This window comes from Tyto alba, unplaced genomic scaffold, assembly GCF_018691265.1.
Source record: "Tyto alba isolate M040663 unplaced genomic scaffold, T.alba_DEE_v4.0 Super-Scaffold_7, whole genome shotgun sequence".
Lineage (NCBI taxonomy): Eukaryota > Metazoa > Chordata > Aves > Strigiformes > Tytonidae > Tyto > Tyto alba.
In genome coordinates, this window is record NW_024881328.1 from 36,493,360 (window position 1) to 36,505,951 (window position 12,592).

At 42.3% G+C, this 12,592-nt stretch overlaps 1 protein-coding gene across 1 annotated transcript in view; it reads right to left on the reverse strand.

The window, feature by feature from the left end:
- Positions 1–205: 205 nt before the first annotated feature.
- The window catches only part of FAM171B (family with sequence similarity 171 member B), a 44,530-nt gene continuing 32,143 nt past the window's right edge, over positions 206–12,592 (reverse strand). The window contains exons 6-8 of the mRNA XM_032995206.2: positions 12,466–12,582; positions 11,530–11,653; positions 206–11,256 (exon numbers count right to left, since the gene is read on the reverse strand). Of these exons, the coding sequence (XP_032851097.2) occupies positions 9,921–11,256; positions 11,530–11,653; positions 12,466–12,582 (1,577 nt within the window). The 3' untranslated portion in view covers positions 206–9,920. The remainder of the gene's footprint in view (positions 11,257–11,529; positions 11,654–12,465; positions 12,583–12,592) is intronic.

Below are 12,592 nucleotides of genomic sequence, written 5' to 3' on the forward strand. Positions count from 1 at the left end.
TTTATTCAGTTGAAATGGGACAGAGAATGTGACTGAATTAGAACTAGTAAATTAAGTATATTAACTTTCTTTTGTCACTGGAATTATGGTGATGACAGAAATACACATTTTTAGTGATATTTAGCAAAAAAGTGTTAAGTGAGAGAGGTATATTCCTAAAAAATGTATGACTTCAAAGACTTTCAAATAAAAGTTAAGGCACTGATGACTTTTTAAAACTTTTATTATATTGCATAAGCTATAACATTTTACAAATCTTAGTTACATTTTCAGCAACAGATACACTGATACTGTAGTAAATACAGAGATGAAAAGACACCTCTGACAAAATATAAAAAGGTAGAAATACTTAAACCCAGGATACTGAATATCAAGAATGTTTTACATGAGCAATAGCCATACTAGAGTGTTTGTCAAATTGACTGCCAAGGTAATGAAGTGTTTGTTGAATATAAGGCTCCAACATGCAAGGTGGTGAGCAGTCAGTGCCATCAGTTCACCTACCCTTCAGCATCTCAGAGCCAGGCTTTGTATGAACTCCGAGCTCTAAAGAGCACTAAAAAGTGCCTTTCTACACAATAAGATGTTGTAAAAATATTACTGTTCTAACATGGACTTAAGTGCAACAAGTGCTTCAAAGGAACTGAATTGGTTAACCGAGGAATAAAACACCAGTACATTTTGGGGAGAGGGAATATAGGAATGTTCAATAAATCTTAAACGGACTGAAAAAAAATCATTTGGTAAAACAGTTTTGAGGCCAATAGTGCTAATACCAAAAATAATGACACTGTTTTCCCGTCAGTCTTAAAAAAAAAAATCAGAAGTAATTTTTTTTTGGTAATCAGAACATACTGAATACTGTTTTTAAAAGAAAATGAAGCTCAGAATAAAGTAATTTCAACCACCTTTCCTATAAATTCTTTAACACAAAGGTAGCTGCCTACTGTTAGAAGTGTGGCACAAATTAGTACAAACTGCTACAAAAGAATGCTCATTTTTAACTCTCTAGGCATAGTACTGTTTTACGTAATTCCACTGAATTAAAAAAAAAATTAAAAAGCAGAAGCTTGTGTTATGTAAATAATCCAGGTTCAGTTCCAAATTGAGATAAAAATTTGTTCTAGAAAATAGGAATTAAGAACCTATCTCCATACACTTTCTGCTTCTACTGGCAAGAAAGGTTAGCAGCTGAAAAAAGGATTTTTATCATTACAATAGTTTTTATATATAAACATATATTAAATTCATTTTTGAAGTTAAAGTCCCAGTCAGTTTCATACCTGTAAATCCAGTGACTTCAAGACGCTTACTCTTGATTTATTAAGTTGAATCAGATCCCATATGTGCATTTTAAAAAGATACTACTGTTCAGATTGCTAAAGATATATTTTTTTAATTTCTTTTCAAACATAAAATACAAAAAAACAGGGTTTACAACAATTACCATCATCATCAACATGCAGGAGTCTGTATTCCAAAATAAAAAACACTAGATCTGCCTTTTAAAATATTATAAAAACTACATAATTTTAACTATGGATTGAGGGAGTTTTTGGCTAACAGAAAGAAAAAAAAACATAATGTGCTTTTCAGATAGTCAGGTGTCCCACTGATAAAATAAGTCTGATGAAAGAGAAAGGCACTTCAGCAGGCTAGTTTATCTTCAGATTTTGCTAATATGTAGTACTAGACAACGGACGTACTGTACTGCCTTCTAATTCACACAGTGTTATATCTGTAATATTGTTAACCGGTTTCACTTTTTAACTAATGAGAGGAATTTAGACTGGTGCCCATTCTTTTCATCCTCTTTGGTACAAATTACTACATTAAAAAAAAAAAAGCAGACAACTAACCCTGCATTATTTTTTGTGCATTATCTCTAGCTCTATATTGGTAAATAATGTCTCTAATTATCAAATTGGTTCTGCTTTCAAGTTTGTAAGATACCAGAGTTCATTTATTTTCTGACACTACTATGAAGATTTTTCCTGTTAATCAAATGGAATTTTTAAGTGATTTTTTTTTTTTTTTGGTAATATTTCTGTAATATGTGGCATTTGGTAACAATTTGAAAATTACTGTCAATTATCTTATTCTAGGTAACACACCCAGATAAATGTGCATATAGCTGCATACTATTTAGCCTGATCACTTCCCCTAATTTACGATACATCAAAATACTGACCTAAGCCACATGATTTAATCTGCAGAATCAAGCCTTGGCGAACTCCATCAACCACCTTATCAAAAAGAGGCCAAGACCTAGAACTGGTGTAACCTTCTGAAAGATTAATCTCAACATCATGTATTGAAACCATGGTGGAGAAACTGTCCTGAAATTTTGTGCTGGGTTTGAGTGGTGGGGTTTTTGGTGGCAGGGGAGGGGGCTCTAGGGGTGGCCCCCTGTGAGAAGCTTCTCAAAGCTCCCTCAGCTCCAGGTGAGCTCCACCTCTGCACCAAAACTGAGCCAATCAGCTGCACCTCTGCAATAACGTATTTAAGGAGGGGAACATGAGAGGGGGCTGGGACTTGTGAGGAGGGTAAATGCAGAAGTCAGCTGAAGGAAAGAGAAGGACGTGGGAGAGGTGCAATGGAGCAAAGACCCCCGTATCCCATGGGGAGACGGCAGGGTGACTCACCCTGCCACACATGAAGGTCCAGCGCGGAGTAGAGGTCGATCTGAAGCCTGGTAAGAAAGCCACTCCAGGACAGGCATCTGCACTTAAAGGAGGCTGGGACTCTGAGGGGAGAAGTAACCCCCGCGGTTGTAGTTCGGCACTGGGAGGGCTGCAACACGCGGGGGTGACCCACGCCAGAGCAGCACAGGGACTCATGCCAGAGGTGGTGTGTGGGAGGCTGTCTGCAGTGAGAGGGGAACCCTGTGGAGCAGGAGAAAAATGGGTGGCATTCACCCCACCTCCTGAGAAGGAAGGAGCGGTGAGCTGACTGTAACCCCCTGCCCTCTGCGCCGCTGGGGACGGGGTGAATGAACGGCTGTGTGGTGCTCAGTTGCCCTCGGGGCTCAAACCACGACACCTGTCTTCAACTCTTACCCGCTTTTCCAACTTTCCTCTATTCCTTTCCTCTCTCCCCCACTTTGTGGGGAAAACCTTACCGCTACTTCTGGGTGGGAGCATTATTTCTGGGGCCAATAAGTGTTTTTTTTAGCACTCGACCAGTGTTGGTTGGACTTTATTCCTGCAGGATCCTTAAAAACCATTCTCAGAGGGGACGGTGGCTGGTGTGGCTGAGCCTTAAAACATAACGGTATATGGTCTACTGCTTGTTGCAAAGGTTGCAAGGCTTACTGACCAAGTTTCATGCCAACAACTGTTGTGAACAAATAAAAGCCGAGTTTTGTGAATTGAAGAATCCGTGGAGTCTTTTCACCTTTATCCTGGCCTGGAAATCAGTGAATCTGAGTCGCTGTCCTGAGAAATTGGGATGGTAAATCTACCTCAACCCTAGTGGCACAGGTATGTCAATTGCAAGGAAAAACAATCACAAATGTTTTTCTTTCCAGGAAAACTGCTGTTCCCGACTCCAGTGGGCAGTTTACCACAATGGAAGGGCTAATCTTATTCCTGATCCTATGGAAAGAAAGAACCGAGTAGAGAATCCTATGACCAGTACTTCAGGGTACCTGCCTCCAGCCAGGTGGAAGAGAGGGACAACTGGGTCTACTGGACTGTGTGGATCCCATGGCCTGGCATGTCAGACCCACAGGAGTACAAGGCCCGAGTAGGCACCAGTGCAGCGTACTCAAATGCCATCGAGCTATAAAGGGGCAGAACCCATCTGTATTTCTGGAGGGGGATCCCGACAGGTAACTGCATTGGAGGCTGAAGTGAGCCTAACTGGGAATGAGTGGCCTAAACACCTGCTTATGTGCCTGGCCCAGAGGCCCCGTGCATCCTTGCCACACCCTACCTCAGGAGAGGGTACTTCAAGGACCCGAAGGGGTACCAGTGGGCCTTTGGTATAGCTGCCTTGGAGACAGAGGAAGTTAAACAGCTGTCCAGCTTGCCTGGTCTCTTGGAGAACCCCTCTGTTGCGGGGTTGCTGAGGGTTGAAGAACAACAGGTGCCAATTGCCACCACAACTGTGCACCGGCAGCAATATCGCACCAAGACTCCCCAATTCCCATCCCTTAGCCGATTCGCTGACTAGAGAGCCAAGGAGTGATCAGTAAAACTGTCCTTGTTTCACCTGGGATAGAGCTACTTATTCTTCTCAGTAGCTAGAATAGTGCTGTGTCAGGGGAGACGAAAGGGAAAAGTAGAGTTAAGGTTTCTTTTGGTAGTTGGAAGTATTGTGTTTTGATCATGGCACGAGGTTGTTATGAGAAAAATGCTGATAAGCACACTGAGGTTTTCGGCTGCTGATGGGAAAGAAGGAAGCAAGAAGACGGCATGATTAGCATGTAAACACCTGGTGTTGTTAAGCTGGTAGAAAAGTACTGTAACTTTCAAAAGATATATAAGCAGTCTGTGTGCTGATACTGAGACACTTTATTTCAGCATCACCCTTGATCTGAGTCTGTGCCTCAGTCACCACAGTGCTGTGCTTTGGATTCAGTATGGGATTTAGTATGAGAAGAATGTTTATAATACACTGATGTTTTTGGTAGTTGCTAAGAAATCAAGGACTATTCAACTTCCAATGTCCTGCTAGCGTGCAAGTGCACAAGAAGCTGAGGAGCACAGCCAGACCGACGGACCCAACCTGGCCAATGAAATATTTCATATCATATAAGGTCATGCTCCCTATATAGCTGAGGATGGGCTGGGAAGCTTGCTCTCTCACTTCCAGGCTTGCAGTTTCAGGATTCTCTCTTCTCTGGGATCACTAGCCAGAAACAGTCAGCAGGTGGTGAGTGATCACATTGTCCATTACTATTATCATTATTTTAATAATTAAATTGTCTTTATCCCAACTTAAGAGTCTCCTTTTACCCCTCCAATTCTTTCCCCTCTTTCCCAGACTGGGGAGGATAAGTGAGCGGCTGTGAGGTGTCTGGCTGCCAACCAGATTTAAACCATGACACTCGCTCACTAACAGCCCCAGGGGGCCAATGTGAAAGTCTAATAGAGAGTGGAGACTACCAATAGACTATCGTGGCCTGAGTGCTGCCACGTGGGACAGGCTAGAGCTTCAATACAAACTGGAGTCAAAGGCAGCCAAGTGGTAGGCCACAACTGCTATCTCCAGCGCATTTTTCTCAATCCCTTTGGCAGCAGAGTGCAAGCCACAGTTTGCTTGTGGAATGTAAGCCAATCAGTCTTTGGCATATTCTAAAGAAACCAATTAGTTTGTAACAGGTCATCTAGGAACTAGTATAAAAGTATGTGAAGAATCATAATAAGACTGACATTCTGCTTGCATCAAGCTGTGTCCTGTCTCTCAATCGCGGCAGATGTGGACTGCACTGAAACAGGGTGAAGCTCTGGACCACCTGCAGTACACTGATGATGTCGTCGTATGGGGTAACACAGCAGAAGAGGTTTTTGAGAAAGGGAAGAAAATAGTTCAAATAGTTCTGGAAGCTGATTTTGTCATAAAATGAAGTAAAGTCAAGGGACCTGCACAGGAGATCCAAGTTTTAGGAATAAAATGTCAAGATAGACATTGCCAAATCCCAATGGATGGGATCAACAAAACAGTAGCTATATATCTCTACCAGCTAATAAAAAGGAAACACAAGCTTCTGTAGGTGTTGTGGGTTTTTGGAGAATGCACATTCCAAATTACAGTCAGATTGTAAGCCCTCTCTATCAAGTGACCTGGAAGAAGAATGATTTCAAATGGGGCCGTGAGCAAGGGCAAGCCTTTGAATAAATCAAACAGGAGGCAGTCTACTCAGTAGCCCTTGGGCCAGCCCAGGCAGGGCAAGATGTAAAAAATGTGTTCCACATCACAGCTTGGAAGAATGGTCCTACCTGGAGTCTCTGGCAGAAGCATCAGGGGATACAGAGGATCTGAGACCTGCTGTACTCCAACGGAAACACTGGCAGCTTATGAAGGTGTTTGAGCTGCTTCGCAAGTGGTTGGTACTGGGACACAGCTCCTCCTGGCACTGTGGCTCCTGGTGCTGGGCTTGACGTTCAAAGGGAGGGGTCCCCTCCACACACCATGCAACTGATGCTACAAGGAATAAGTGGGTCGCACTGATCACACGAGCTTGAACAGGAAAGCCCAGTCACCCAGGAATCTTGGGAGTGATCACAGATTGGCCAAAATAAAGATTTTGGAATGTCAACATAGGAAGAGGTGGTGTGTGCTGAAGAGGCCCCACTGTATAATAAATTACCAAAAAATGAGAAGCAACATGCCTTGTCCACTGATGGGTTCCATCATGTTGTGGGAAAGCATCAGAGATGGAAGGCAGCTGTGTGGAGTCTTATGGGACAAGTCACAGAAACTGCTGACAGGGGAAGGTGAATCGAGTCAGTGTGCAGCAGTGAGAGCCATCCAGCTGGCTTTAGGTATTGCTGAATGAGAAAAATGGCCAATACTTGATCTGTACACAGACTCATGGATGGTGGTAAATGCCCTGTGGGAGTGGTTGCCGCCATGGAAACAGAGCAACTGGCAGTGCAGATGCAAACCCATTTGGGCTGCTGCATTGTGGCATGATATTGCTGCCCAGCTAGAGAACCTGGCTGTCAAAGCACGTCATGGAGATGCCCCTGTACCCAAGAGCAGGACCACTGAAGAACATCAAAACAATCCCCCAGGTGGATCAGGCTCCCAAGACTGAAGTGGCTGAGGTGGATCTGGACTGGCAATGTAAGAGTGAATTATTTATAGCTTGGTGAGCCCATCACACCTCAGGCCATCAAGGAACACATGCAACATAGAGATGGGCTCGTGATTGAAGGGTTAACTGGACGATGGACACTATTACACAGGGTATCCATCACTGTGAAACACATGCTGAAATTAAGCACCCACTTCAAGAATTGCTTTTGCTCAAGGACCTGGGTGCACTTGGTGGGCGATGCAGGATGATGGGGAAATCTGATGTGTGCCTCAAGGGGATTTGACTTTGGGTGAGAATAGCCAGTGATTTAAATTCTAGTATGTTAACTGTTACACAACACTGTATCATCACTTCTATGGTGGCTGTATGCTTTATCAAGGGTATTACAGTAAAAATCACCCGGATCAATGGAGAGTGAACTTGGACGAGACTCAGCGAAGTGCAGCAGTGAGAGAAGCAGACAAGCACAGCAGTAATTGAATGAGAATGGGGTTCAGCATGCAACAATCCAACACCACACACCATCCTTCCTGCCCTGAAAGCCTGTTACGACAGATGGAGGCCAAAGTCATAGACTGAATGAACTTTGCAGACACTTTACAGGGATGGCCCATAGACTAACAGAATGATACTTGTGCGTATGTATCAAAAGACAAGAAAGGTGGTAGATATCAGTTGGGATGTACTGGAAAGCGTGGAAGGCAGGCATGACATAAATGGTATAGAAAGAGAGGTGGATATCGTCCTGGTTAATTTTCGTCCCAGTATCTGCTACAGTGCTGTGTTTTGGATTTAGTATGAGAATCATGTTGATAACACACCTATGTTTTAGCATTGCTAAGCAGTGCTTATCCTAAGTCAAGGATTTTTCAGTTTCCTGTGCTCTGCCAAGTGCATAAGAAGCTAGGAGGGAGCACGGCCAGGACAGCTGGCCTGAACTAGCCCAAGGGCTATTCCATACTATAGCACGTCATGCCCAGTATAGAAAGTGGGAAGGGGGGAGCTGGCCAGGGGTGAGGGGCACTGATCACTGCTCAGGGAGTGCCTGGGCATCTGTCAGTAGGGGGTAAACAACTGCACTGTGCATCACTTACCTGTCTTCCATTTTATTCCTTTCTCTTTTCATTAAAATAGAATAAATTGTAATGAAATTATATTTCATCTCAATTATTAAACTGCTCTTATCTCAGCTCCCAAGTTTTACTTCCCACCCCCAACCACTCAATTCTCCCCGTCCCACCGAGGACAGGGGGAGAAATGAGGAAGCAGCTGTGTGGTGTTCAGTTGCTGGCTGGTGTTAAACCATGACAGCACACCTCTTAAACTTATTTTGCACTTTCATACTTCTGAACTCAGCAGGAACATCATTTTTCATTCATGAAGCAAGTGCACACCAGAAGAATTTGAACTGGTGTATAGCTAGTACCATTCTGGTTACCTTGAATATTCTTCTAGAAACAAGGCCAGACAACTGACACTCCCAACACAACAGATATTTCACAATAATGTTTCCTGAGTAAATGTTCCCAGAAGCCCAGCTGCATAGGGCATTTCCCAGCTTGAGGGTACTACTGGGCAGACAATCAAGTGCATCTCACCCCACGATTTGGATACAGGCATTGTATGTTTGGGTCTTGGTACAGAAGCCTAACCAAGCTCTAACAGAAATATTTATAAAGCTTTTTTAGGATGATTTATAATCAAACTGCCCAAGCCAAAATGCTAGAACTTATTTCATCAAGGAAACAGCTTAAAAGCCACAGGAAGACGTTTGATACACTGTATGAAGCACATTCAGGGATGCATCTACTTTTCTGTTAGCCAAAGTTGAAACTATCACTTTGACAAGATGAACATTAAAAATAAAGAATATTCTGATGGCCTTTCCCTTCCTCTATACATATCTTAGTTACATTTCATGCATTCATGACTTTTGGTAAATTTAACTCTAAGATGAGTCATAAGTAGTATTTATATTGCATTATAGACCAAATTTTGCCATCTGCTCTCTCATGCTCATAAAAGCCCCCAACTTTTAAAGCCTGTTTAACCCCTCTGCAATGCACAACCTAGACAAAAGCAGCTCAGGCTGGCAAAACATAGGCACATAAACCTCTGATGATCTTCCATTCTTTTTAAACATAAAATAAAAAGCAACAGTGTTGGACTTACCTGCTGAAGGGAACTATTTCAAAGGCATAATTTGTCTAAACTTGCATACTCTTTCATTATGGGCCAAACTCTCATTTATAAATATTCAGGGATTCAAGACTATGTTGTGGAGCCCAACTGGTCCAACGGCATGCAGAAGAGAAGATTTTAACTGACAACAAAGCCAAAAAACAAGACACTAGGATCAGCAGTAGCAGCAGCTGAATGCTACCAGAACCAGTCCTTTTCTGCTGGATGTGGACACTTCATAGCAGACATCAGTCTTCAACGTTCACAGTTTGTAAGAAAGCAGATTAACACAAAGGAGAGGGGCAACGTCTTAAGACAGTGGGGACCATGAACTGCAGTGGCCACAGAGCTTGTACACATCCCCCTTCTGCCACTGCATTATGAAATGGCAACCTTTTGCACACAGATGGGCACACAGGGAGGGCAGAAATGCTATAGAGCTCCGCTGATAAATCCAACAGACCTCACTGCTGGTGTCGTGGGACTAACTGATGAAACATTTCACATTATACAAAGAAGTAGTAACAGATCCCTAGAAAAGTTCACATATAAAATACTGTACAGATGGTCACATTGATTGGGAACAAGGCTGAGGAGTGGCTTTAACTAGTCTACCAATGCATTAGGAACAAGTATGAAAAAATTAAAACTTGTGCCTACATTTCTCACTGTGCATTCCCAGAGATGCGTCCAAGAACGGCAGGCTAAGTAAAATGTGGACCTTCCCTATACTGCCAGCAAAATCAGGAACTGGAAAATTTTAATAGTAGCACTTCCCCGTTTTCAATTCACACCGAATATCAATTGCCTAATTGAAGTTTAGTAACTCAATCTGTGTATTAAAAAACTGTAACTTTTCTTGATACTAGAAAACAACATTTCCCTTGTAAACCCAACACTGCAGAATTACAGAAGCAGCCAAGAGGTCAATAACCAGCAGGGAGAGCAACAACACAAAGCACGCTGTGTTTTAATTTATAGGAATAAGTGGCCTCTCCTCTCTTTTCTTCCAGATATTGGTTTTGCTATCTCTTTTTGTGATAGAAGGTCTATCCCTTCTTTTAGCAGAAGCGATACCAGATTCATGACTTCCTGATACCGTTTTTCTTCTTAGACCTTCTTCATCTTGCTGTTCTATGACTGGCCCATTCCCTCCATCCAGAAGGTGCCTCATAGCCTGGTCCTCTGGAGTGCAAGCAGTGGTCCCACTTTCACTGCTACTCAGATCCAGATCTTCCAAGTAAAGGATCTTAGAATGCGGCATATTTTTTATGAAAGTTTTCTCTCTCTCCAGTTTCCTACTAGGATGATGCTCATTCATGTCCACACCAGAATCCAGACTGGTATCGTTACTCTCTGTTTTTCTACCCTTTTTCAGATCTATGAAAGAATGCCTCACCTGCGCAATCGGCTTTCCATCCAGGGACACAAACCATGCTCGAGGATGTGGAGATGGTTTTCCTTTAGAGAGTTCCAGTAACGTTTGTTCTGAAATACCTTGAAGCTCAGATGAAAACGGAGTCATTACAACTGCTTCATTCAGTGTCCCAGGAACAGAGACAGATTCCAGTAAGCTGTTAGTGTACCGGCCCCAGTTTGACGTTTGAGAAGGTAAGCCCTCTTCACTAGCTAATGTATTGTTTTCACCTCTGCAGGCAGAAGGCTGTGGATGAGAGTGCACTGGCATTTTTGGTAACGTCTGCATGTAACCGTCGCGATTCATGGGTTCCATCATGGGGCTATATACCAACTGCCCTTTTCTTGGCAAAGTTGCTGATTTAGCAGGATGCAATTGTTCTGGGGAGTGGAAAAGGTCAGAGGTTTGAAGAATAGCAATAGGTTGATTGTAAATATGCATTAGCTGTTCTGGGATATGGGTAAGCCCATACATGTCCTCTTTCAGTGACAGGTATCTGTTTTGGTCTGGAATGTCCCTGGGAGCCTGGGAAACAGCACTGTTGCTCTGCTTCAGCTGCTGTAAATGTCGAACTCCAGCATTAGGCTCCAATGAATGGGCTGCATTTCTTAACTGACCAGTCTGACAGGAAGACTGATAAGAAGCATCCTCTGTGTAGATTTTAAAATTGTCTTGTGATTTTCCATCTTCTGTGTCTATGGACATCCTTCTTTGAGGGCTGTAGGAAGAAATCTTCGGTGTATATAACTGTGACTTATCTTCCAACTTTGAAGACCCTTTGACAGCATTCATGTGATTTATGTGAGTTGTTGATGTTGTCTGGTCTTTTTTTATGACCTCCAGCTTCGTTGTATTTTTCTCCTTCTTTTGTGTCCGACCACATTTATCCCTATGCAAAAGAGATGCAAGGTGACTGCAGAGCATACTAAGAAATACTAGACTGTTGACTGCCAGAGCTGAAGATTAGCGTTTGGTTATGAAGTTATAGTGTAATGTGGCACCACAAACTTAAAATGAAGTTCTGTAATAACTGTAATTTCTGAAGAAGCATTAGGCTACACATTATAGTTTAGCTAAGGAAACAAGTCTCAACTTCAAGACTATTTTATCAACCTTAAATTCCATTCATGCTGAGCTTATTGGAGCCTCTCATTTTGCTTACCTGCAGTAACAAAGAAGAACAGCAAAAAATCCAATGATAATGACAACAGTACCTCCCAGTATGGCTGTAAGGAACACTGTATGATAGGCTGTTATGTCCTTCGAAACCGCACTAATAATGGATTCTAGGTTGTCAAACAAAACCAGACAAGAATTAGTTCTCAAAACCAAATAATTCTGCTTGATATGCAGAGCTGTAGCTAATAAATAAAACTTTACTTTTTCAGTGATTATGTGTCCCCATGGCACTATGTTCATCCTTCCCTTTTCATCTTGCTATTTCAGCAAATTAGAAAATACACAAACAGTGGTTACAATTTAATGGATCTTCAAAGGTTCATCTCAAGTACTATAGCCCTACCATGACATCTACTCAGTTCCACTCAAATTCTACTTTTATTAGTTGTCCAAACTGACTTAGAAACACAGTCTACATTTTCTATTTAGTGCTTCTGTCAGAAAGTGCTGTTTTTAAGTTTAGACATCATATTTCTCTGATAAGAATCCCTTCTCATGAATTTGCAAAACATGCAACATGTCTACATAGAACAGAAGCACCGGGACCATTTCACCCAAGACCAATTTTCTTGTTGTATTTCCTCCTGTCATACATGATCCTCAACAGCACGGATACAGTCCTGCTGATTCTTAGATCTCGATAGTCACAGTTCCCTTTCAGGTTTCTTCCAAAAGATGGTGATACTATAAACAGGTAAGTTCAAATACAGTCTGGACATTTCCCCTATAGCATTTGAAGTTCTAGGAAATGGTAATAAGCACAAAGGCAAACTATCAGGATTCAAACAAAATTACCCAACTGTTAAAACTGCATGTCATTTTCCCCTTTCTGTTGTTAAATAAAGCAATCAAACTGAGAACCTTATGATACACTGGTACTTGGGTTACTCAGTAATTTCTTTGCCAGTTGTTGCAATACCTCTTGTTCCTGGCAGTGGAGCTGCTATCCAGTAGCCTAAGTGTTGAGCAGTGTATGTCCATACTAATTGACCATCTGCTTCCTTTACCGTTCCCAGCCCACGGCTTACCCAAGCACCTGAAAAAAA